Source organism: Kogia breviceps, chromosome 2 (genome assembly GCF_026419965.1).
Source record: "Kogia breviceps isolate mKogBre1 chromosome 2, mKogBre1 haplotype 1, whole genome shotgun sequence".
In the NCBI taxonomy this organism is placed as follows: Eukaryota; Metazoa; Chordata; class Mammalia; order Artiodactyla; family Physeteridae; genus Kogia; species Kogia breviceps.
In genome coordinates, this window is record NC_081311.1 from 139,314,895 (window position 1) to 139,337,458 (window position 22,564).

A 22,564-nucleotide genomic window follows, 5' to 3' on the forward strand; every position below is an offset into this window, starting at 1 on the left:
CAGTTTTGTAAGTACATTGTAAAGCACATAGTAAAAAGTAGCTACACCAAGAGATATAAATGAACACCAGCAGAAGTTTTTATTTAAATAGATCTGCATGACCTCCAAGTATTGGAGGTCTAAACTTATGAGAATTTTGGCAAAGAACTGAAAATTACATAAACAATATGGAAATACTAGAACTGAAAAATAACATGACTGAAATTAGAATCTTAATGGATGGATTTGACAATAAAACAGGCATAGCTGAAGAGAGAGTTAGTGAATAAACACAAGTTAGAAGAAAATATCCAGAATAATGCAGAGAGAGACAAAACAATGAAAATACAGAAGAGAAATTAAGACATAGAAGATATAGCAAGATCTAACATAGGAAATTGGTATCCCAGAACGAGAGGAGAAAGAAAATGAAACAAGCAATATTTTAAGAGATAGTGAGAACGTTACAAAGTTGCCGAAATACATCAAACCACAGATTCAAGAGCCCTCATGAACCCCAAACGGCAAAATAAAATGAAAACCACATGAAATCACATTCTTCTAAAACTGCCAATAACCAATGAGGGAAAAAGCATCAGATAGCTAGAGGAAAAAAAAAAAAAAAGATGACATTGAAAGGAGCAACAATGTAACAGCTGATAGTATTTTTTTCTTAAATGTTTGATAGAATTCAAGGATGCCATCTAAGCCTGGAGTTTTCTTTGCTGGAAGGTTTTAACTACTAGTTTGATTTCTTTTGTAGATTATAGGTAAAGGTTGTATAGTTTTCTTGAGTAAGCTTTGGTAGTTTGTGACTGTATTTGTTATCTCTTGCTGCATAGTAAGTTACCTGAGAATTTAACAGCTTAAAACTAAGCATTCATTATCTCACAATTTCTGTGGCTCAGGAATTCAGGAGCCCTTAACTGGATTGTTCTGGCTCAGGATCTCTAATAGGGCAAGATGTCAGCTAGGTCTCTAGTCATAGAAAAGCTTGACTAGAGCTGAAGGATCTGCTTTGCAAGGTAGCTGACTCACATGGCTTTTGGCAGGAGACCTCAGTTCCTCACTGATTGTTATCAGGAATCTCAATTTACTGCTGATTGCTGGCAGGAGGCCTCAATTTCCAACCACATGGGCATCTCTAGAGAGTTGCTTGAATGTCCTGAAGACATGGTTTCCTGCCAAGTGACCAATCCAAGAGAGAGGGCAAAGAGGAGACCATGATGCCTTAGTGACCTAGTCTCAGAAATCAAACATCATCCATTCCACTATATTCTATTTGTATTCTAAAACAATACAGGGACTTCCCTGGCGGTCCAGTGGTTAAGACTTTGCCTTCCAATGCAGAGGGTACAGGTTCGATCCCCGGCTGGGGAGCTAAGATCCCACATGGCTCACAGCCAGAAAACCAAAACATAAAACAAGCGATATTATAACAAATTCAATAAAGACTTTAAAAATAGTCCTCATCGGGCTTCCCTGGTGGTGCAGTGGTTGAGAGTCTGCCTGCCGATGCAGGGGACGTGGGTTCATGCCCCGTTCCGGGAAGATCCCACATGCCACGGAGCGGCTAGGCCCGTGAGCCATGGCTGCTGAGCCTGAGCGTCCAGAGCCTGTGCTCCGCAACGGGAGAGGCCACAACAGTGAGAGGCCCATGTACCGAAAAAAAAAAAAAAAAAATCATCCCCATCAAAAAAAAAAAAAAAAAAAACTTAAAAAAAAAAAAACAGTACAAAGGCCCACACTCAAAGGGAGGGGAGTTAGGCTCTACCTTTCAGTGGAGGTACTTTTAAACCACCACGGTGTTGGACATACTTTTAAACAACCATGGTGTCTCTCAAGGACTCTGTCCATTTCATGTAAGTTGTGAAATTTATGGGCATAAAGTTTTTCATAATACTCCTGTATTAATACTTTAGTTTGCAGTCAACACATGGATATCTACTGTCTAGATTTTACCATTAGCATTTTACTCTGGGGACTTCCCTCGTGGTCCAGTGGTTAAGAATCTGCCTTCCAATGCAGGGGACACAGGTTTGATACCTGGTCAGGCAAGTAAGATCCCTCATGCTGCGGCACAACTAAGCCTGCATGCTCTACAGCCGATACTCTCCAACTACCGAGCCCAACCAAGCACTCTGGAGCCCACATGCCACAACTAAGACCCAACGCAACCAAATAGACAAATAAATAAATATTTTTTTAAAACCCAAAGAAATGGGCTTCCCTGGTGGCACAGTGGTTGAGAGTCCGCCTGCCGATGCAGGGCACACGGGTTCGTGCCCCGGTCCGGGAGGATCCCACATGCCGTAGAGCGGCTGGGCCCGTGAGCCATGGCCGCTGAGCCTGTGCGTCCGGAGCCTGTGGTCCACAACGGGAGAGGCCACAACAGTGAGAGGCCCGCATACCGCAAAAAAAAAAAAACCAACAACAAACCCAAAGAACATTTTACTCTGCTTGTTTTATCACATACCTGTCCATTCTTCTATCTATCCATCTTTTTTTTTCTTTTGCCTTTTTAACATAAGCATTGTTTGTCCCCTTTCCTTCTTTGTTCCCCAATGTATAAAACCATGTGCTTCTCTGCCTCTGATTGGAACTCAGTTATCCTCAAGCTCTATGTGAACTCTGGGAATTATTTGATTTATAGTTCTTGGGATCATTCTTTGCCCAGATTTCTATAGTGTTTCACCCTATGCATGTGTGTCTTTATATTCCACCATAGACTCATGGGGACAACCCCTCTTACAGATTTCTGAAACTCTTTCTCCATTTAGCTCTGTCCTCTCTGGTACTCTGTCCTACAAAAAGACAATTGTGCCTCCCCAAACTTCTCTCCATCTCCTCAACTCAGTGAGACTACCATGGTCCGCTTGGGATTCTCCCTCCCTGCACCTCAGGCTGGAAAATGTCTCCAGGCAGAAATGCAGGCAATTATAGGGCTCACCTCATCTGTTTCCCTTCTCTCAGGGTTCCTGCACTGCCTGTTGTCCAGTGCCTGAAAAGTGCTATTTCATATATTTTGTCCAGTTTTCTTATTGTTTACAGTGGAATGGTTAGTTAGTCCAGTCCCAGTTCCTCCAGGAACAGAAACTGTAGTATCTCATTTTTCATTCCTAATGTAACATGGTGATTAAAAGCTCTGCTCTAGATTAAGAGACCTGAATTTGAATTCTAGCCCTGGATTGGGTAAATTACTAGCCTCTCAACACCTCAAGTTTCTTTTTTTTTCAATTTTTATTTGTTTATTTATTTATTTGGCTGCACCAGGTCTTAGTTGTGGCACTTGGGATCTTCGCTGCGGGATCTTTAGTTGCGACATGCAACCACTGCAATACAGGCACCAACCAATCAGAACAGTAGCACCAAACAAGAATGGATTCTGGCCACAGACATAACAGTTCCTGTGTCTGAATAGCAGCCCTGTACTTGTCATATATGCCAGCACTTCACACACATACGATGCACTCAATGTTAGCTCACTGCAGTCCAACTTTTAGTCTGTTCTGTTTCCTCTTTTTAAATGTCTAGACATGTCCTTTGCTCATTTATCTATAGGGTCTTGTGTTCTGCTTATCTGTTTTCCTGAGTACTTCATATCTGGAACATACAAACATGTTGGCATTAAATTGTGTTAATCTTTTCTAAATCTTATGTTTTATTATTTCTAGATAATCTGTCTTAATCTTTATTTTAAAATATAAACATATCTAAATTTAATATGTGCCTTATTGTCTCATTAGATTATGTTACAGTTAATGAAACAAATATATTGATGCACACTAACTAGGCTTTTTACAATAAAATGTAAGATTCTTGTTCTCTTAAAATTTTTCCTTTGAAAACAAAAGAATCTCTGTGTTCCCCTCATAGCTAAGCAAATTCTTTGTGACCAGTTTTACTATGCTGAACGGTGAACTTATAAAATAGAGCTGCTAGGGCTTCCCTGGTGGCACAGTGGTTGAGAGTCCGCCTGCCGATGCAGGGAACACGGGTTCGTGCCCCGGTCCGGGAAGATCCCACATGCCGCGGAGCAGCTGGGCCCGTGAGCCATGGCTGCTGAGCCTGCGCGTCCGGAACCTGTGCTCCGCAACGGGAGAGGCCGCAACAGTGAGAGGTCCGCATACCGCAAAAAAAAAAAAAAAAAATAGAGCTGCTAGAGTTAAAAATGGGAACTGAAGAAGGCTATTGGATAGAGAGGTAGAGGAACCTTCTATTCTTCACACAAGACTCCAGGATAACCATGGTAGGCAGAATTCTAAAATAGTCCCTTGAGATTTCCCACACCCTTGTGTACATGCCAAGCATAATCCCCAGTACTGTGAATTGGATGTATTTTGTTACCATGATTAGGTTATGTTTTATGGCACAATTGACTTTAAAATAGATTGTCCGGTGGACCTGACCTAAACACACGAGCCCTTTAAAAGCAGAGAGTTTTCCTGGCTGGTAGCGGAAAAGGAAGTCAATGATTCAAAGCCCAAGAAAGATTCAACATGCCATGGTTGGTTTAAAGATGGAAGAAGGCATATAGTAAGGAATGCTGACAGCCTCTGGAGCTGAGAACAGCCCCTGGCTGACAGCCAGCAAAGAAACAGGGACCACAATCCTACAATTAACTGCAAGGAAACGAATTCTACCACCAACCATTAGAGTCTGGAAGAGGACTGTGAACCCCAGATGAGAAACACAGCCCAGGCTGGCACCTTGATTTCAGCCTGGTGAGACCCTGAGCAGAGAACCCACTCACACCATGCCCAGATTTCTGACCTACAGATATTTGTGACAATGCTTTTGTGTTGTTTTAAACTGCTAAATTTGTAGTAGCTTGTTACATAGCAATAAAAAACTAATACAAAAGCTAATCTCAAGGAATTGCCTAATTTTCATACACATACCTATTTTGTAATTATGTTTGGCAATTCATACTCTAAAGTAATGAATAGCTTTTTTTTTTTTTTTTTTTTTTGATACGCGGGCCTCTCACTGTCGTGGCCTCTCCCGTTGTGGACCACAGGCTCAGCGGCCATGGCTCACGGGCCCAGCCGCTCCACGGCATGTGGGATCTTCCCGGACCAGGGCACGAACCCGTGACCCCTGCATTGGCAGGCGGACTCTCAACCACCGCGCCACCAGGGAAGCCCCAATGAATAGCTTTTTATTCTTCTGACTAGACACTGAACATCGTGATGTATGAAGAGATGCTTATGAAAATGTCTCTGCCTTTGAGAGTTTCAAAGATGACTTAATTTTTTCTCTTAATCCATTTTCTAATTTTTTATAATATGACTGTACGTTTTTAAAAAGAAAAACAAATTTAAAGAAATCAAGACCTCCTGAGAGATAGAGGCACCCTACAACCATCTACCAGTGAATGGGCCAGAGCTGAGCTGCTCAGACAGGACTGACTATGCATAATTTGAGAGACCCAGAACATAGTGAAAATGAGGCACCTCTTGTTCAAAGATTATTAAGAATTTCAAGACAGCAAAGCATTAAACCAAGAGTGGGGCATTCTGATTGCATAGGTCACACATGAAACCAGATCTGTGCCCAGGCCTTCTCCAGCAACTTCCAGATAAAAGCTTTACCAAGAACTGCTTACAGTCCAGAGGCCCCAGTGCTTCTTCACTGCTTGGGTAACATTTCCAAACTGCTCATAATGTCACCATACACCAAATCCTTTCAGAATTTTCTCCAAGGGTGTTTGTATATATGTATGTGTGTGTCTGTCTGTGTATATATGCATATAGGTGTATATGTATATATATGTGCTCTTTGACATAAATGGTCTTAGAATTGTTATATTGCTTTTGCCACTTAAAACTATAAGTATTTACCTGTATTAATAAAATTGTTTAAGATTAAAATCTTAAATCTAAATTCACATTTTTTGCAATTTAAATGGAATGAAGAGGTAAAAAATTGATAGAATTGTAAAGAGGAAGGAAGGGAGGGAGGGAGAGAGGAAAGATCTCTGTCCTTTAAGGAACTCCTATAGTAAAATAAGAGGACAGTACTGAAGTGTGACATGGTTACTATATTAGGAAGGGATAAGCATTACTACATACATAATTTAAGTATAAACTCATTTTATCTTAAAATATCTTTCAAAATAGGAATATTGGGCTTCCCTGGTGGCACAGTGGTTGAGAGTCCGCCTGCCGATGTAGGGGACACGGGTTCGTGCCCTGGTCCGGGAGGATCCCACATGCCGCGGAGCAGCTAGGCCCGTGAGCCATGGTCACTGAGCCTGTGCGTCCGGAGCCTGTGCTCTGCAACGGGAGAGGCCACAATGGTGAGAGGCCCGCGTACCACAAAAAAAAAAAAAAAAAAAAGGAATATTTCTCCAATTTTTTTATATAAGAAAACAAGCTTGGTGAGGTCACAGAACTAAGTAATAAAAGAATTCTTCAAAACTAGGTGATGTTGAGTCAAGAGACCTGAATTCTAGTCCCAGCTCTAACTGCTAAGTTGCTCTGTGACTGGTGAATTATTTTGCTTCTCTGGAATTCATTTTATTTTCTGTAAAATGACTAGACTGAGTGAGTTTTATCCCTAACTACCTTCCAGTTCTAAAATTCTGTAATTCTAAAATCATTATGAATTTAAGTGCTTTCTAGGTTTGGCTACAAAGAGCTTTTATTTATTTTTTTTATTTTTATTTTTTTTCGGTACACACGGGCCTCTCACTGTTGTGGCCTCTCCCGTTGCGGAGCACAGGCTCCGGACCCGCAGGCTCAGCGGCCATGGCCCACGGGCCCAGCCGCTCCGCGGCATGTGGGATCCCCCTGGACCGGGGCACGAACCCGTGTCACCTGCATTGGCAGGCGGACTCTCAACCACTGCGCCACCAGGGAAGCCCAGAGCTTTTAAAATCTATCCTCTATGTAAAGTTAAGTCATCCTATTTTTAAGGCCTTTAGAAGGAGGTTTTCATTTTACCACAAAACCATTTTGGGGTCAGCCTTTTAATTTTTAACATATTAATAGATCACAGGATTGAACTCTTCATGTTGCTTAGTCTTCTTGTCTTTGAGCTAAATAACTATGATTTCTTTATCTGATCCTCAGAAAGCAGTTGTTTTCATACCTCTCCTCTGACCTACTGACAGTCCTCTGTAAGATTGTGCCTGAACTGGACACAGTACTATATTCAAGGATCAAGACACTGATTATCTATCTCATTTTGCTCATATATGCATTGTCTTTCTTCTCTCTTCCTTTTTTCCTCAATGTATATTAGAACAGTGCTTCTCTGTGGATCATATTAAAATGCAAATTGTTTTCAATCAGTCTGGGGTGGGACTTGAGATTCGCTTTGCTAACACACTCGAAGATGAAATACTTCAAATACTTAGATGCCTCTTGATTGCCTAACCTGCTGAATTTAGCACCATTTCCTGTAAGGACAGTAAAAGCCAGAAAGCAATCTTGACTGGCTTATAGGTCAAGTCTGGGTGCCATAGAAATAATCTGAAAGTCAATTCAACCCCTAAAACTGAGTCCAACCTGGCCCTCTAAATGAGCAGCCAAAACGTGATGATGTGCAGGCTTACCTGCCACAGAATAGCCTAACCCAGCTCCTATGCACTTGATCACCAAAGAGGAATTACTGGACACAGAAATTAACTGCTAGAGCGGGGCGTGGTATAGGCTTTCTTGACTTTGGCACTATAGACTTTTAGGCTGGATAATTTCTTGCTGGGGGCTGGGGGAGGAATGTGTGTTTCCTGTGCATTGTAGGATAGCAGCATTCCTGACCTCTACTCACTAGATGCCATTAGCAATCCTCCCTGGCAAGTTGTGACAACCAAAAACATCTCTAGACTTTGCCAATAATCCCTGTTTGAGCGCTACTAAATGCCTAAAAGTCCATATGTTTTATTTGTAGATCAAGTGAAGAGATATTGTACGTACAGAATACCACTACTCTTAAAAGCCATAGATCCAAAATATTTTCCCCCAGGTAATAATTTCCTTATCACCAAGTCCACAGCCTTGTCACATCATAGCAATCACCACCTGAGTGTTTAATAAATATTGTTGATGCCTAACTCAATCACTTCCTTCCTATGTTAGATATATATTAGACTTCTTTCCCTACCCAGGTATTATATGTACTGTGGCACAAATCTATTAGTTTAAATCTGCTTTCGTAGTGCAAGTGTAGTCTTTTACAGAACAAGTTATAATTACATCTTTATTCTACTTTTTAAAAAAATGTTATATCTGATATGCCTACATATTCACTGAGTTTTATAGCATTTGAATTTTTTAGCTCCTGTTAATACTAGTCCTGAAGGAGAGTTAGAGAAGATTTTCATTTATGGTCTCATAAGCAGCTTCCAAGGGACAGCTGATATATCAATAGGGCAACTGAAGGCAGGCACCAGACTGAGAAGAGTAGTTCTGTTGTTTTCTTTTTTAATAGATCTTTATTGGAGTATAATTGCTTCACAATACTGTGTTAGTCTCTGTTGTACAACAAAGTGAATCAGCTATATGCATACCTATATCCCCATATCCCCTCCCTCTTGCGTCTCCCTCCCACCCTCCCTATCCCAGCCCTCTAGGTCATCTCAAAGCACTGAGCTGATCTCCCTGTGCTATGCTGCTGCTTCCCACTAGCTATCTGTTTTACATTTGGTAGTGTATATATGTTGATGCTACTCTCACTTCGCCCCAGCTTACCCCACCCCCGCCAGTGTCCTCAAGTCCATTCTCTATTTCTACATCTTTATTTCTGCCTTGCCGCTAGGTTCATCAGTACCATTTTTTTTTTTTTAGATCCCATATATATGTGTTAGCATATGGTATTTGTTTTTCTCTTTCTGACTGACCTCACTCTGTATGACAGACTCTAGGTCCATCCACCTCACTACAAATAACTCAATTTCATTTCTTTTTATGGCTGAGTAATATTCCATTGTATATATGTGCCACATCTTCTTTATCCATTCATCTGTTGATGGACACTTAGATTGCTTCCATGTCCTGGCTATTGTAAATAGAGCACAGTGAACATTGTGGTACATGACTCTTTTTGAATTATGGTTTTCTCAGGGTATATGCCCAGTAGTGGGATTGCTGGGTCATATGATAGTTCTATTTTTAGTTTTTTAAGGAAACTCCGTACTGTTCTCCATAGTGGTTGTATCAATTTACATTCCCACAGTAGTTCTATTAATAGTGTGATAATGGGACTAGAATTTATAGCCACTTTCTACCCTATTATGAGATATGCTTTCTTTTTTTTTTTCCCAGAAGATTAGAGGGAGAGTCCTTTACTGACCTAATAACCTCACAGTACATCTTTAGATGAGAACAGTTGTAGGGAATATATAAATAATAATTAATTGCCTTAACTCTTTTACCCTATACTCTATCATTTTGTACTCCCCGATGGGTTTCTTTTTTCAGATGGACAATGTGATAGTTCTGTTGTAGAGAGATTTTTTGATGTGCTCTATAAGGGCTTATGGAATAATATATTCTGGGCCAAAAACTAAATGTATCTTACTTATGTCATACAAACTGATGTCTGTGTGATGATAGTTCATATGGAAACAAAATATTAATGTAAATGTTTCCTAACAGAAATTCTTAGAAACTCCCATTGTTTATGGAAGATGTTACTTAGTAAAAAATTAGTTTGTCTTTTATATTCAAAAATAAATTTTCAGTTGTATGTCTTTTTTTTTTTTTTTTTTTTTTTTTTGTGGTATGCGGGCCTCACTGTTGTGGCCTCTCCCGTTGCGGAGCACAGGCTCCGGACGCGCAGGCTCAGCGGCCATGGCTCACTGCGCCCAGCCGCTCTGCGGCACGTGGGATCTTCCCAGACCGGGGCACGAACCCGTGTCCCGTGCATCGGCAGGCGGATTCTCAACCACTGCGCCACCAGGGAAGCCCAGTTGTATGTCTAAACAACTAGTAAAAAATATTTGCAATTAAACTATCATTTGCCGCATAGGATTTTATAATCAGTGCAAACTGGAAAACTTGCTCCTTCACATTTTTTTCTACCACTTTACAGTCATATTCAGGATTTTGTTACATATCAGAATCTCAACTGTTCTCACAGCTTGGTCCATGCAATATTTTGTTATCCTCAGTTAAATATGAGAGTATGTTCTTTCAGGGATTTATTAACAATTTAGCCTTTTTCAGGTTTAAATCCAGAAAAAATATCCTATTGCACAATTTGGGGGGATAAAAATACTAGAGTAAACAAATATTTTGAGGGTCTACTATGTGCAAGAAGACAAATCCAAACAAAACAAAAACTTGTGGAAGTATAAGTGTAGGACTATGTCTTCCAAACAATGATGTCCTTCAAAGTATTTACAATTTGATTGAAGAGGTGGGACATATACATATGTAATTTATAATTCCCACGTAAGATTCATAAAGCATATTAGTAATCAGCATAAACAAAAAGTACTTAAGTCAAGGAAGGACTAGATGACCATATAGTATTGTACTGTGTACTCAGTCAGTTGATTAATTGTCATATAAGAGAAGCTTTATGAAAGAGGTAGACTGCCATCTATACCTTAAGAGATGGAAAGGATTTGGAAAAATGGAAAGGACTTGATAGAGCTTCCCAGATGAAGGGAATAATGTGAGCCAAGATGGGGGTGAGCACAGCATATTCTTGAGATAGTGATGATGTGGCTGGCCTGATGAAGTTAAAGGTTTAAACTGGGGAGTAGTGGAATCAAGCTTTGTAAGTAGGATTTGGCCAATTTATGGACAGGTTTGAAAGCTAATCAATGGAATTTGAATTTCTTCCAGGTACCTCTTAGGAGCAAGTAAAGGTAAGTGATGTCAAGAAAATGCTGTTTGGGGCTTCCCTGGTGGCGCAGTGGTTGAGAATCTGCCTGCCGATGCAGGGGACATGGGTTCGTGCCCCGGTCCGGGAAGATCCCACATGCCGTGGAGTGGCTGGGCCCTTGAGCCATGGCCACTGGGCCTGCGCGTCTGGAGCCTATGCTTCGCAACGGGAGAGGCCACAACACTGAGAGGCCCGCGTAGCACAAAAAAAAAAAAAAAAAAAATGCTGTTTGGGGAGGATGAAAGGTAGTGTACAGCTTGGGAGGAACAGGGAGAGACTGACACAGAGAAATCTTGCAGTAAGCCAAGTGAGAAGTGATAAAGACCCAATAAGTGTGCTGTGAGAGAGAACGAAAAGGTAGGGATAGATAAACCGGATGCTTTGAATTTGAAAATGGAAAGAAAGCACAAAACTTTTAGATCATGTGGTACAGGAGGGCAGTGTCTGCAGATTAAGTCATTTATATAATTTCTTAGAGAACTATGAGCACTGAGCAAGTTTTTAAAGAAAATTCTGAAAGTCTTACTTTAAAAAAAAAAATTTATTTATTTTTGTCTGTGTTGGGTTTTCGTTGCTGCACACGGGCTTTCTCCAGTTGTGGTGTGTGGGCTTCTCATTGCAGTGGCTTCTCTTGTTGTGGAGCAGGGGCTCTAGGCACGTGGGCTCAGTAGTTGTGGTGCATGGGTTTAGTTGCTCCGTGGCATGGGGGATCTTCCGGGACCAGGGATCGAACCTGTGTCCCCTGCATTGGCAGGCGGATTCTTAACCACTGGGCCACCAGGGAAGCTCCTGAAAGTCTTACTTTTAATCTACTCATAGTTTCACTGATATAAAAAAAAAAATTTATTGAGTACCTGTTATGTGGCAGACACTCTTCTAGGAATACCAGAATGAACTGCGGATATACCATGATCAAAACACAAAATCACTGTTTTCATGGAGTTTACATTCTAGTGGGAGAAATCTCACAATGAACTGGAAAAATATGCAAAATATATGATGTTATAGATGGTAATAAGGATTATGTATTAAAGCAGGGAAGGGGAATTGGGAATAACAGGTAGGGTACGGAGATAAATTTAAATAAGTTGGTAAAAGAAGGCCTTGTTGGGAAGTTGATATTGAGCAAAAACCCAGTGGAGGTGAGCAATCGGGTCAAGTGGCAGTATGGGGAAAAGAGCAGTGCAGGCAAAAGGAATAGCCAGCAGTAAGGCCCCGAGGCGGTGCCATTCCTGGTGAGGGCAGAAGCAGGGCTGGGGGTGGGGTGTGGAGGCCACTGTGAGCACTTTGGCTTTTACTGAGTGAGACAGGGAGTCATTGGAGAATTTTTTTTTATTTTTATTTTTTTTTGCGGTACGCGGGCCTCTCACTGTTGTGGCCTCTCCCGTTGTGGACCACAGGCTCCGGACGCGCAGGCTCAGCGGCCGTGCCTCACGGGCCCAGCCGCTCCACGGCATGTGGAATCCTCCTGGATCAGGGCACGAACCCGTGTCCCCTGCATCGGCAGGAGGACTCTCAACCACTGCGCCACCAGGGAAGCCCGTTGGAGAATTTTAATCTCTGACTTAGGTAAGAGTATCAGTCTGTCTTGGTTGATTTGAGCCAATGCTCTTACTTTTGTTCTTTTTCTAGCCAGAAGAATTGGGTTTCTTCTTCTTTTTTTTTTTTTTGTAATGGAAAAAGGTCCTAGTTTATTATCTTCTGCCTTGTATTACTTTTATCTGGAATTTAGCTTTAACTCTGGCACCCAAAAACATATTCTCAGTAAACGGCTATCTTTTAAACGACCCTCCCCCAAAGAGTAGTAAGCTAGTTCCTATTTTGAGAATAAACCAGTGGTCTTTCATATGTTTTTTGAACAAGTACCCCAAGAGTAACATACATACTCACTTCCACATTTTCAGATTGATATTGAAAACTTTTCATTATAAGTTTAAACATTTGCCAAGGTTGTAATTTCTAGAGTATTGTAAATAATGACTTTTTAGTAGGCTTTAAAATAACTCATTAAAATCTATTTAGTAAAAGCTAACTATAGTAATTTGAAACCTGCCATCATTCATTTTAAAATGCATAAACAAATTGTTCTTTAACAGTGGGAAATTTTTATCTGATTCTTTTTTTTCTTGAACTCATATTTCCATTCTACTTCTCCCAGAGAGTGTTGTCCTACTGAAAATACAGGCAGTCCTCGCATAAAAATGTGCAAAATTACCATGCAAAATAATCTTAATAATCAGTAGGAACAATTGTGATTGTCCTGTGACCTTTAAATTTTTTGTCAGAACATTAAAAACTGTCTTACTGCCAGTTATAAATGTATAGGAAAATGAAAAACAGTAAGACCAATATTTACTTAGTACACTGCAATTAGAAACATTGGAAATGAAAGTATTTTATTTTTCTGTAAAAAACTTATTAGGAGTAAACAGTTTTCACTGTCTTCTTTTTGTCCTGTAACTTATAATACAGAGTGATCATCTTTCTATGACTTAGTGAATTGTCATACTTCTAAGTTTGGATCAGCTTCCAACATTTTATCCTTTGCATTTAAAAAAAATAAATTTATTTATTTATTCATTTATTTTTGTCTGCGTTGGGTCTTCGCTGCTGCATGCGGGCTTTCTCTAGTTGCGGTGAACGGAGGCTACTCTTCGTTGCAGTGCGAGGGCTTCATTGTCGTGGCTCCTCTTGTTGCGGAGCACGGGCTGTAGGCACGCGGGCTTCAGTAGCTGTGGATAGCGGTCTCTGGAGTGCAGGCTCAGTAGTTGTGGCGCATGGGCTTTGTTGCTCCACGGCATGTGGGATCTTCCCACACCAGGGCTCGAACCCGTGTCCCCTGCATTGGCAGGAGGATTCTTAACCGCTGCGCCACCAGGGAAGTCCTCCAAGAGTTCTTTTAAAATGAAAATTTTTTGCCAGTATTACTTCTACTAGGACACCATTATCCGCTTTGTCAACAACCACTGTCCTCTTTAAGTCACAAAATTCACGTGCACCAAGGTCAGCTGGTTGCAGATCTAGAGTCTCTTCATTGGTGGCACTGTCAACATTCCCATGCTCAGTCATTTCTTCTAGAACTTCATTCTGTTCAACTCAAATTCCATTTTTGGCATTATCACTTTTAATTCTTTGCTACATTTTCATTTTTGTTGGCCAATGCCCTCTCTCAGTCATCTATTTTTGTAAAATACTATGTAGATTTATCACTGGCAGACAGGAGGTAAGACAACCGCAAGCTTTGTTGTCTGAATGTGAACTGAATAACAGATGCACAGTGACCAATCACCAAGGACTTTGAAAGAAGAGACATGATGGGTCACTGTCCTTGATGCTCATCTGTTATTTATGTAGTGGTTTGTGGACTGAAGAGCTAGAGGGTGAAACTTCTATTTTATGCAATTATTCACAGTTAATATACCATAGTAATTGAAATCTGAACTCTGATTGAAGGATTGGTGTTATTTAACAAAATGGTGGTAACTGAAATTCATGCATATTGGAAACATTCAAAGAAAGGATTGTCCATGTATTTTTATACTTGAAAATCTTTTATTAGTCACCTATTAAGCTCCTCTGCAACAAAAATGTACATAAATTAGAATTTTAACTGTTTTATGTCCTTGATTCTTAAGTAGCAAAATATTCTGAGCTGATTAACATTATAATTATTACTATAATTGACCAAAACCATAAATATGTTTAAATCAAAAGTAAAAATTTATCAAAAATTATTTCAATCTGATGAATTGGGCTATTTTCCTTTCATTGAGACCATATGTCTTTGGCTGAATATTGGCTTCTGCTGGCATGAGACAGAATTTAGGATCAGTAATATTCCTGTTTTTCATTTCTATAGATATAATCCCTGAGAATATGTGTTCACATAGACAACTAGATGGGAATGAGAGGAATTTTATTATAGCAGTGCAACTCATTTTGTGGATTCTTTCCAAGTTATTTGTCAAAAATGCTCTTTGACTTTTGTTGAAAACAAGGAATTGGAAACATTCTGACTTGTGAAAGCACTTGTTACCCAGTCATTAGAATGTTTTCTTTATTTTCTTGGAAGCATACCAAAAAGGCTTTGCCAAGACATAGCAACTCCAAGGCAGCCACATCTACCTACCTGTGCTGGTTGTATACTGTACAACTCCTGAGACAGTGTTCACATGGCACTCTACTTGAATGGAATGAGCTGGAATTATGCAGTGCACAACTTACACAGCTGTATGTGGTGGCCTTATAAATTATACCTATTTTTCTTTTTACTTAACACCAACTTGTTCTATCCAGTACATTAAATGAAGTACACAAAATTTTCTTTATATACTGGCACATTTACATATATTGATAATGATTATCACAATTAGCATACCGAACATTTAATGACATAGCAAAACTTAGTGGAAAGATGTATTAATAAGGTAAAAACAACAAATAAAATTGTTATTTTTAGAAACCAAGTCTTTTGAAAAGCTCAGTATGATGTCAAAAGGACTCCAACTCCATGCCAAGCTCATTATCTGCCAAGAGTCTTTTAATGTCTCATCTCCACGGTGGCTCTTAATTTCCCTAAAACTTGGATTCACAGATGGCACACTTGTTTCCTTGAACAGTGTCATTAATTTATTTAACTTATGAATGCTAATTATATGTTTCTGAGTGCATCGAATCTATTAGCATTTGCAGTGGTCTTTTTGATAAAGCATGTGGTAAAGAGGAACTGCCCCTGCCCATACCCTTCAGGACCTGCTCTTCTCTTGGCAGGTTGAAGCAGTCTAAAACATACTGATATGCACTTTTTTGGGTCTTTTTTTTTTTTTTTTTTTAGATATAATTGACATATAGCCTATATACACTTTTAAGCAATAATTCACAACAGGGAACATCAGGTAATGGAAGCAAAAGTATGAATTGGGCTCTGCAGCAATCTGAAATAACAGAACAAATGACAATATAGTGAATTCTGTTATTCAAGAATCATTTATTACATGCTGTTATGATTCTAGAAGCCCCTCCTCTGAGTTAGGTAGAGCCTATATTTACTATACATCAAACTTAGCACCATAGCCACAAACAGCCATTGCCACACTTCAATGACAACCATGGAAAGAATGCCCCATCTTCAGTCAATCGCAATTGTGTCCTTGAATGACAACACCAACAATAACATCACTATCCATGAAGGACAAAGTGTCTGTAATTACAGTTAACTACAAAGTTCATAATTTTTGAAGCAATGTTAATATTAATTTCCAAATTGAGGTTGTAATGGAGAATTAAGTGTAAATATCCTTTCATTATACTAGTTAACAAATATTTATATACCACATCCTAAGTGCTTTCACTGTCATAATTTTATCTTTCCAATATCCTTATGTTAGTTGAGAAAGTACTGATATTTTATGTTTTACAAGTCAGAAAACTCAGGATCAGAGAAGTTTTAGTTAAGCTACATGATAGATAAGTGACAGAGAAGAATCTTAACCCTGAAACAAAATCTCATATACTTTTCTTCTCTACTAAACTGTTTACCAGATGTTGAGATAGTAAACCTTTCATTTTTCTTCCATTTTGGGTCCAACACACGTTCTTTTTCTTCTTTTTTTTTTTTTTTTTAAATTATTTATTTATTTAGGCTGCACCGGGTCTTAGTAGTGGCACTCCAGGATCTTCGTTGTGGCATGCATGCAGGATCTAGTTTCCCAACCAGGCATCGAACCCCGCCCCCCTGCATCGAGAGCGTGGCATCTTACACACTGGACCACCAAGGAAGTCCCCAACAGTATGTTCTTCTAATTGTGCAAAAGAATCACCTGATGCCCTTGATTAGAATGCAGATTCTAGTATACCACATAATTCAGCTGAGGTGGTCTGACATGCGGAACTAAAATAAAATCACCCAAATGAGAATGGAGGCCATTTATTCAGATCTTGCTATAGCAAGAGAGTCAGGACCATCATTTGCCTTTGACAGAAGCTCAAAGGCAGATAGGGGAGCGGGAAAGCTTTATAAAAGTGGAAAAAAGGGGAAGGTCTCAGGTATACGTCGGAGGCTGTTGGCCTGGGAAAGTTGGAGTACAGCTACTAGAATCAGAGAGTATTTGATGTGATTGGTATGGGAAGAATTTGGCTTTCTCTGACTGGTCCCAAGTTGAAAGTAGAGGTAAAAATAGGGAAGTTGGCAGTCATTGACCACCTCCTTACTGTTCTGGTCCAATTGCTGCAGAAGTTGTGGTTTGGCTTCCTGGACTTCTCATTGGTTCAGGGTTCTTTTGTCATATACAGTCTGGCCATTGTCTGTTTGTATATTGTCTCGCAGACCATATTCTGAGAAACACTCTGGGCCTCTGGTGTTCCTTTCATCCTGGTCTCCTTCCTCCCTTAAGCTGGCTAGACTATAAACTCCGTGCGAGCTATGGACCATCTTTCACCACGCTATTACCAGTGCCTAGGCACTCAATAAAATCTTGCAAATTAATGAATGATAAATGAAAATATTTGATATTGCCTTTTGTAGGAACAAGAACACGAACTTTGTGGTGTAGCATATGTACCTCTTTACGTGATTGGACTGCCTGCCACCAGGAAGAAAGACTGGAGGCTGCTCCTTCCAGCTACTCTGTTCTAAATACTGTAACCTGAATCCTTGGCCCTGGCTGCTCTCAGTTTTTCTCAAAGCTCCAAGTTAACCCACAGTGTACACATCAGACCCAGGGGCTTCCCCAGCACTCCTCCAGAGTGCTCTGCTGGGGGCGGGATGGAGTTCGTGGGAAAGCGGCAACTACTTCTAGCATTTTGAAGGCAACCTGAACCCCAGACATTTAAGTTTGATGCATTCTCTCCAACCCCGACCCCCAATTCCACTCCACCATTAGGGCCTGGGCTGGGGAGAGCTACTGAAAGAGGGAAAAGGGGGGCCCCCAGCCCCTATATATGGTCCTAATTCAGGACTTTAGAGCGTTTGTCCAGAGAGAAAACGCTCAGCAGTGTCTGTGCGTGGGGTGGGGATGGGGGACAGGTCCCGGGAGAAGGGCAAAAACTAGCGGCGCGGGTGGTCTCCTCGGGGAAGCCGTCCCACCTGCTGCCTGGGAGCCCGCCGGGGAGGGGCCGCAGCCACGTGCCCGCGCGCCCACCCCGCCCCTGCCCGCAGCGCGGCCCCGCCAGCCGGGAGTTCCCGCGAGCTGCCCCGCGCCCCAGGCGCGTGGGGGGCCGTTCGGTTGGAGGCAGGGAGCAGCCGGGGCACCAAAATAGGAGCCGCTTGTGGGCTGGAGCTGCACTAGCAGGCAGCCTCCGCCGCGCCTCTTCCAAAGATGGTCAGAGGGTCCGGAGGCGCCCCCGCCCCCGCTCGCCGCTAGCCCGCTGGCCCACACCGCGACCCGGAGCCGCCGCCGGAGGTGAGTGCGGGGCAAGGCCAGCCGGCGGGGAGCGAGCGAGGCCGGGCGCGGGGGAGCGAGGCTAGCCCGCGGCAGACTCGCGGAGACAATGGCCGCGCAGGCGGCGGGCCGGGCCGAGCGCGGGGCCGTCCGTGGCGCCCTCCCCACACCTGTGCGGCGTCCCGGGGTGGAGGGACGCTGGCGCCCGGCCCGGCGGCGGCGCGCGGCGCCCTCGAGGCGAGTCCCCGTGCCAGGCCCTCGGGCGGGGCAGTCTCCGGGCGGAAACGCGGGCCGGGGGCCGGGTGCGCGGCGCGCGGAAAGCCCTGCGGCAGCCGGGGAGGGGGCACGCGAATGGAGGGGCCGCCGTCCGGCCGTTTTCCTTTCCGTCCTTCCTTGAGCAGAAAGGCACAGGATTTCCCTTTTCCGAGATTTCTTCTGTCCAGTTATATTTCGATCATCGCTTTCCTGGCATCTCGATTCGACTTGAAAGGGAGACGGAACTCGGGGAAAAGGTTGAATTGGGGCCGAACCGAGACGGCCGAGGTCCAGCCTCGAGTGGGGTGACCTCTTGGACACTTGGTTTGCCAAGTGAGGGCTCTCTCTAGGACCGGCAGCTCGGGGCAGATTTCGGAGACTGGGTGAATGGGGTAGCAAATCAATATTTCTTCTCGAAAGGACCCCTGAGCAATCCGGGGGCCTCATATCAGACTCCGAGCTACCCTGCATTGAAATTGACCATCATATAAATTATGAAATAGTCCACATTTTGCATTTGTGACAGAGTGCTGAACTTAGTCTAGTTTTGTATATTCGATGCTAATCAATCATTATAATGACATTATAATGTCATTATAATGACAGCATTGATTATGAGGTAATGCGCACAATTGAAAACACGTTTATTGTTTCATGTTCATTGCAGCCATGGCTCTAAAAGGACAAGAAGATTATATTTACCTTTTCAAGGATTCGACGCATCCAGTGGATTTTCTGGATGCATTCAAAACATTTTACTTGGATGGATTATTTACTGATATTACCCTTCAGTGTCCTTCAGGCATAATCTTCCATTGTCACCGAGCTGTTTTAGCTGCTTGCAGCAATTATTTTAAAGCAATGTTCACAGCTGACATGAAAGAAAAATTTAAAAATAAAATAAAAATCTCTGGCATACAACATGATATCTTGGAAGGCCTTGTAAATTATGCATACACGTCCCAAATTGAGATAACTAAAAGAAATGTTCAAAGCCTGCTTGAAGCAGCAGATCTGCTACAATTCCTTTCGGTAAAGAAAGCATGTGAGCAGTTTTTGGTAAGGCACTTGGATATTGATAATTGTATTGGAATGCACTCCTTTGCAGAATTTCACGTGTGTCCAGAACTAGAGAAGGAATCTCGAAGAATTCTATGCTCAAGGTTTAAGGAAGTATGGCAACAAGAAGAATTTCTGGAAATCAGCCTTGAAAAGTTTCTCTTTATCTTGTCCAGAAAGAATCTCAGTGTTTGGAAAGAAGAAGCTGTCATAGAGCCAGTTATCAAGTGGACTGCTCATGATGTAGAAAATCGAATTGAATGCCTGTATAATCTACTAAGCTATATCAACATAGATATAGATCCAGTGTATTTAAAAGCAGCTTTGGGCCTTCAAAGAAGCTGCCTGTTAACTGAAAATAAGATCCGATCTCTAATATACAATGCTTTGAATCCCATGCATAAAGAGATTTCTCAGAGGTCCACAGCCACAATGTATATCATTGGAGGCTATTACTGGCATCCTTTATCAGAGGTGCATGTATGGGATCCTTTGACAAATGTTTGGATCCAGGGAGCAGAAATACCAGATTACACTAGGGAGAGCTATGGTGTTACATGTTTGGGACCCAATATTTATGTAACCGGGGGTTACAGAACGGATAACATAGAAGCTCTTGACACAGTGTGGATCTATAACAGTGAAAGTGATGAATGGACAGAAGGTTTGCCAATGCTCAATGCCAGGTATTACCACTGTGCAGTCACCTTGGGTGGCTGTGTCTATGCTTTAGGTGGTTACAGAAAAGGGGCTCCAGCAGAAGAGGCCGAGTTCTATGATCCATTAAAAGAGAAATGGATTCCTATTGCAAACATGATTAAAGGTAAGTGCAGATTGTGTTTATTCTGTATTTTTTAGGTGTTTGAGGTTAGGCCAAGGGTCTCTCACTTCTCTCACAGATAACATTAAAAAGAATTTATCACTTTGGAATGCTACCTAGGAACTATAGTGGCTTATACAAATAATGTTACACAGAATGTTCCAAGTGAAAATATAGTATAGCAGCCCCCAACTTGACCGAGAGTTATGTGATCAGAGTATGCTACCCAGGCTAGAAAAGAAATATTATTTATATAAGAAAACAGTATAGTTCATTCTTCTTATTCTGCAGCCTGTTTTGAATCTACATCTTGCTTTGAGTCTTAAGAATTTATATTTAAATCAAAGGCTAAATGAAGAGAGAAAGCTGGGTAGTTTTATTCATGTTTAATTTTCTTTTTTTTTTGCTTGCTGTTGATATTGAACTTTTTTTATTCTGCTTGTAAATATTCAGCTTTTTTTCCCCCTCTCATCATCTGTCTTTCTTTTCTTTTTTTTTTTTGCGGTATGCGGGCCTCTCACTGTTGTGGCCTCTCCCGTTGCGGAGCACAGGCTCTGGACGCGCAGGCTCAGCGGCCATGGCTCACGTGCCCAGCCGCTCTGCGGCATGTGGGATCTTCCCGGACCGGGACACGAACCCGTGTCCTTTGCATCGGCAGGCGGACTCCCAACCACTGCGCCACCAGGGAAGTCCTGATCATCTGTCTTTTAAAAGGTCTTTCATTAAAACCTTGAAAGGTTTGGTCCCTATAGGGTGTAACAAATTACATTCTCTCAAAAACTGGGGACAAATACCCTCTGCTCTTTGGGATTCCAGTCTTGTCTTAGAGGGTAAAGGAGAGGGGCAGGTCCCCTACCTCCCGCACGTGGCCCACACAGTGGCTATTGGATCTCAGCATCTGTCTGATAAACACTGTATTTTCTGCTGTGTTTGGTACCAGATTAGCCTTGTCTTTCTCTCCCACTGTAAAAGAAAGTTAAGCTAGAATCTCACTTATTTCGTTACATTTATTCATTGGTGCTGGGGAGTTCCACACAAACTGGTACATTGTTACCAAATCTGAGTCATTTTATTCCAGATGTTTCTTCCCAGGCCTTTCTGTTTCTTTTTTAATGCTAGTGAGGGTGTGGGAATCTGACCTGGTCTGGGAATCTGACCCGGTGTGATTCTTGGATGAGAACAGGAAGCCTGAGAGGCAGAATGGCCTTGTGACCAGACATGCTGCTTCTGAAGCCAAACTGCCTGAATCCAAATCCTGACTTTCACCTCACTTGCTGGTGAGCTTGGGCAAATGGTTTAATCTCCCTGTGCCCCAGTTTTGCCATCTGTACCATGGGGGTCACAATATTACATAGCTTAGTTCTGAAAGGACTAATTGAGTTTATTCATGTGAAGTGCTTAGAACCGTGCCTGGCACAGAGTAAGCACTCTGTGTTAGGCATTATAGTCATGAACATCTTATAGAAGAACATGTCAGCTTTGACAGGGCAGAAATATCTTTCATATTCAATTACAACCGCCCTCCTGCACGTCCGAAGGTTGCGAAGTAGTTGGCAGGATGGGAGAAGGTGGCTTAATGCCTGCTGCGATAGCTGCTCTGGTTTTTGACTCTGCCTGAGCTTGACCCCCCAATTTACTAATTCCCCCAGTCCTCTCCCCAGGGTGGCTCTTAATGTCCTGACTCCTTTCCTACAAAAGAAACAAGGAAAGTTCAGATATTTTAGCAGCTGTTGTAAGCCTGGATATATTTCTGCCTCTGTTTCTTAATGATAAGATCACAATTTCAGTGGTTCTGCAGTTTAGAGTATATTTCTTTGAGGACTGAAATGTATTACTTTACTGAAATGTTGTTAAATCATGGGTGAAACAGTGCTTCCTGAAAAGAAAATGCTGCAATGGTGTATCCACTGTAAAGAAGGCCACACGTGTTCTTGCCTTAGCCTTGAGTGGAATGGAAGACTGTCATATGCTGAAGTCTTCCCCTACCCCCCAGCTGGGTCTGAAATTCCAGAGTTTTATACTTTTAACTTAAGTTTTGATTCCTGATTATATCTGACCGTCCCAGGGAAGGGTAACACTTTTGTCAGTTATGTGCACTTTTTGCTAGTACTGGTTCTGATGGGTGGACTCATGCTGAGCTTTAAGTTTCCCATTTGTCTCTAGAAAGGATAACACTATGTTCCCAGTCTGTTTTATTTTGTAAGCATAAAGTGAACTAGCAGCTTTCCCTGGT

At 41.9% G+C, this 22,564-nt stretch overlaps 1 protein-coding gene and 1 long non-coding RNA gene across 7 annotated transcripts in view; both read left to right on the forward strand.

Moving 5' to 3' along the window:
* Window positions 1–12,222: 12,222 nt before the first annotated feature.
* LOC136793710 (uncharacterized) lies at window positions 12,223–17,302 on the forward strand. The gene is made up of 2 exons (XR_010839327.1): window positions 12,223–12,387; window positions 16,460–17,302. It is a non-coding gene; the product is annotated as an uncharacterized lncRNA (long non-coding RNA).
* Window positions 17,303–17,963: 661 nt separating this feature from the next.
* The window catches only part of KLHL23 (kelch like family member 23), a 37,900-nt gene continuing 33,299 nt past the window's right edge, over window positions 17,964–22,564 (forward strand). For 4 of the 6 annotated variants that reach the window (XR_010839128.1, XM_067026266.1, XM_067026265.1 and 1 more), the window contains exons 1-2: window positions 18,009–18,218; window positions 19,120–20,334. Coding sequence is in view for 4 of the 6 variants with exons in the window: in XM_067026266.1 (XP_066882367.1) it covers window positions 19,122–20,334 (1,213 nt within the window). In the remaining 2 variants the exon portion in view is untranslated. Of the gene's footprint in view, window positions 18,219–19,119; window positions 20,335–22,564 lie in introns of all 6 variants that reach the window. The other 2 variants (XM_067026264.1, XR_010839129.1) reach the window with 2 other exon arrangements.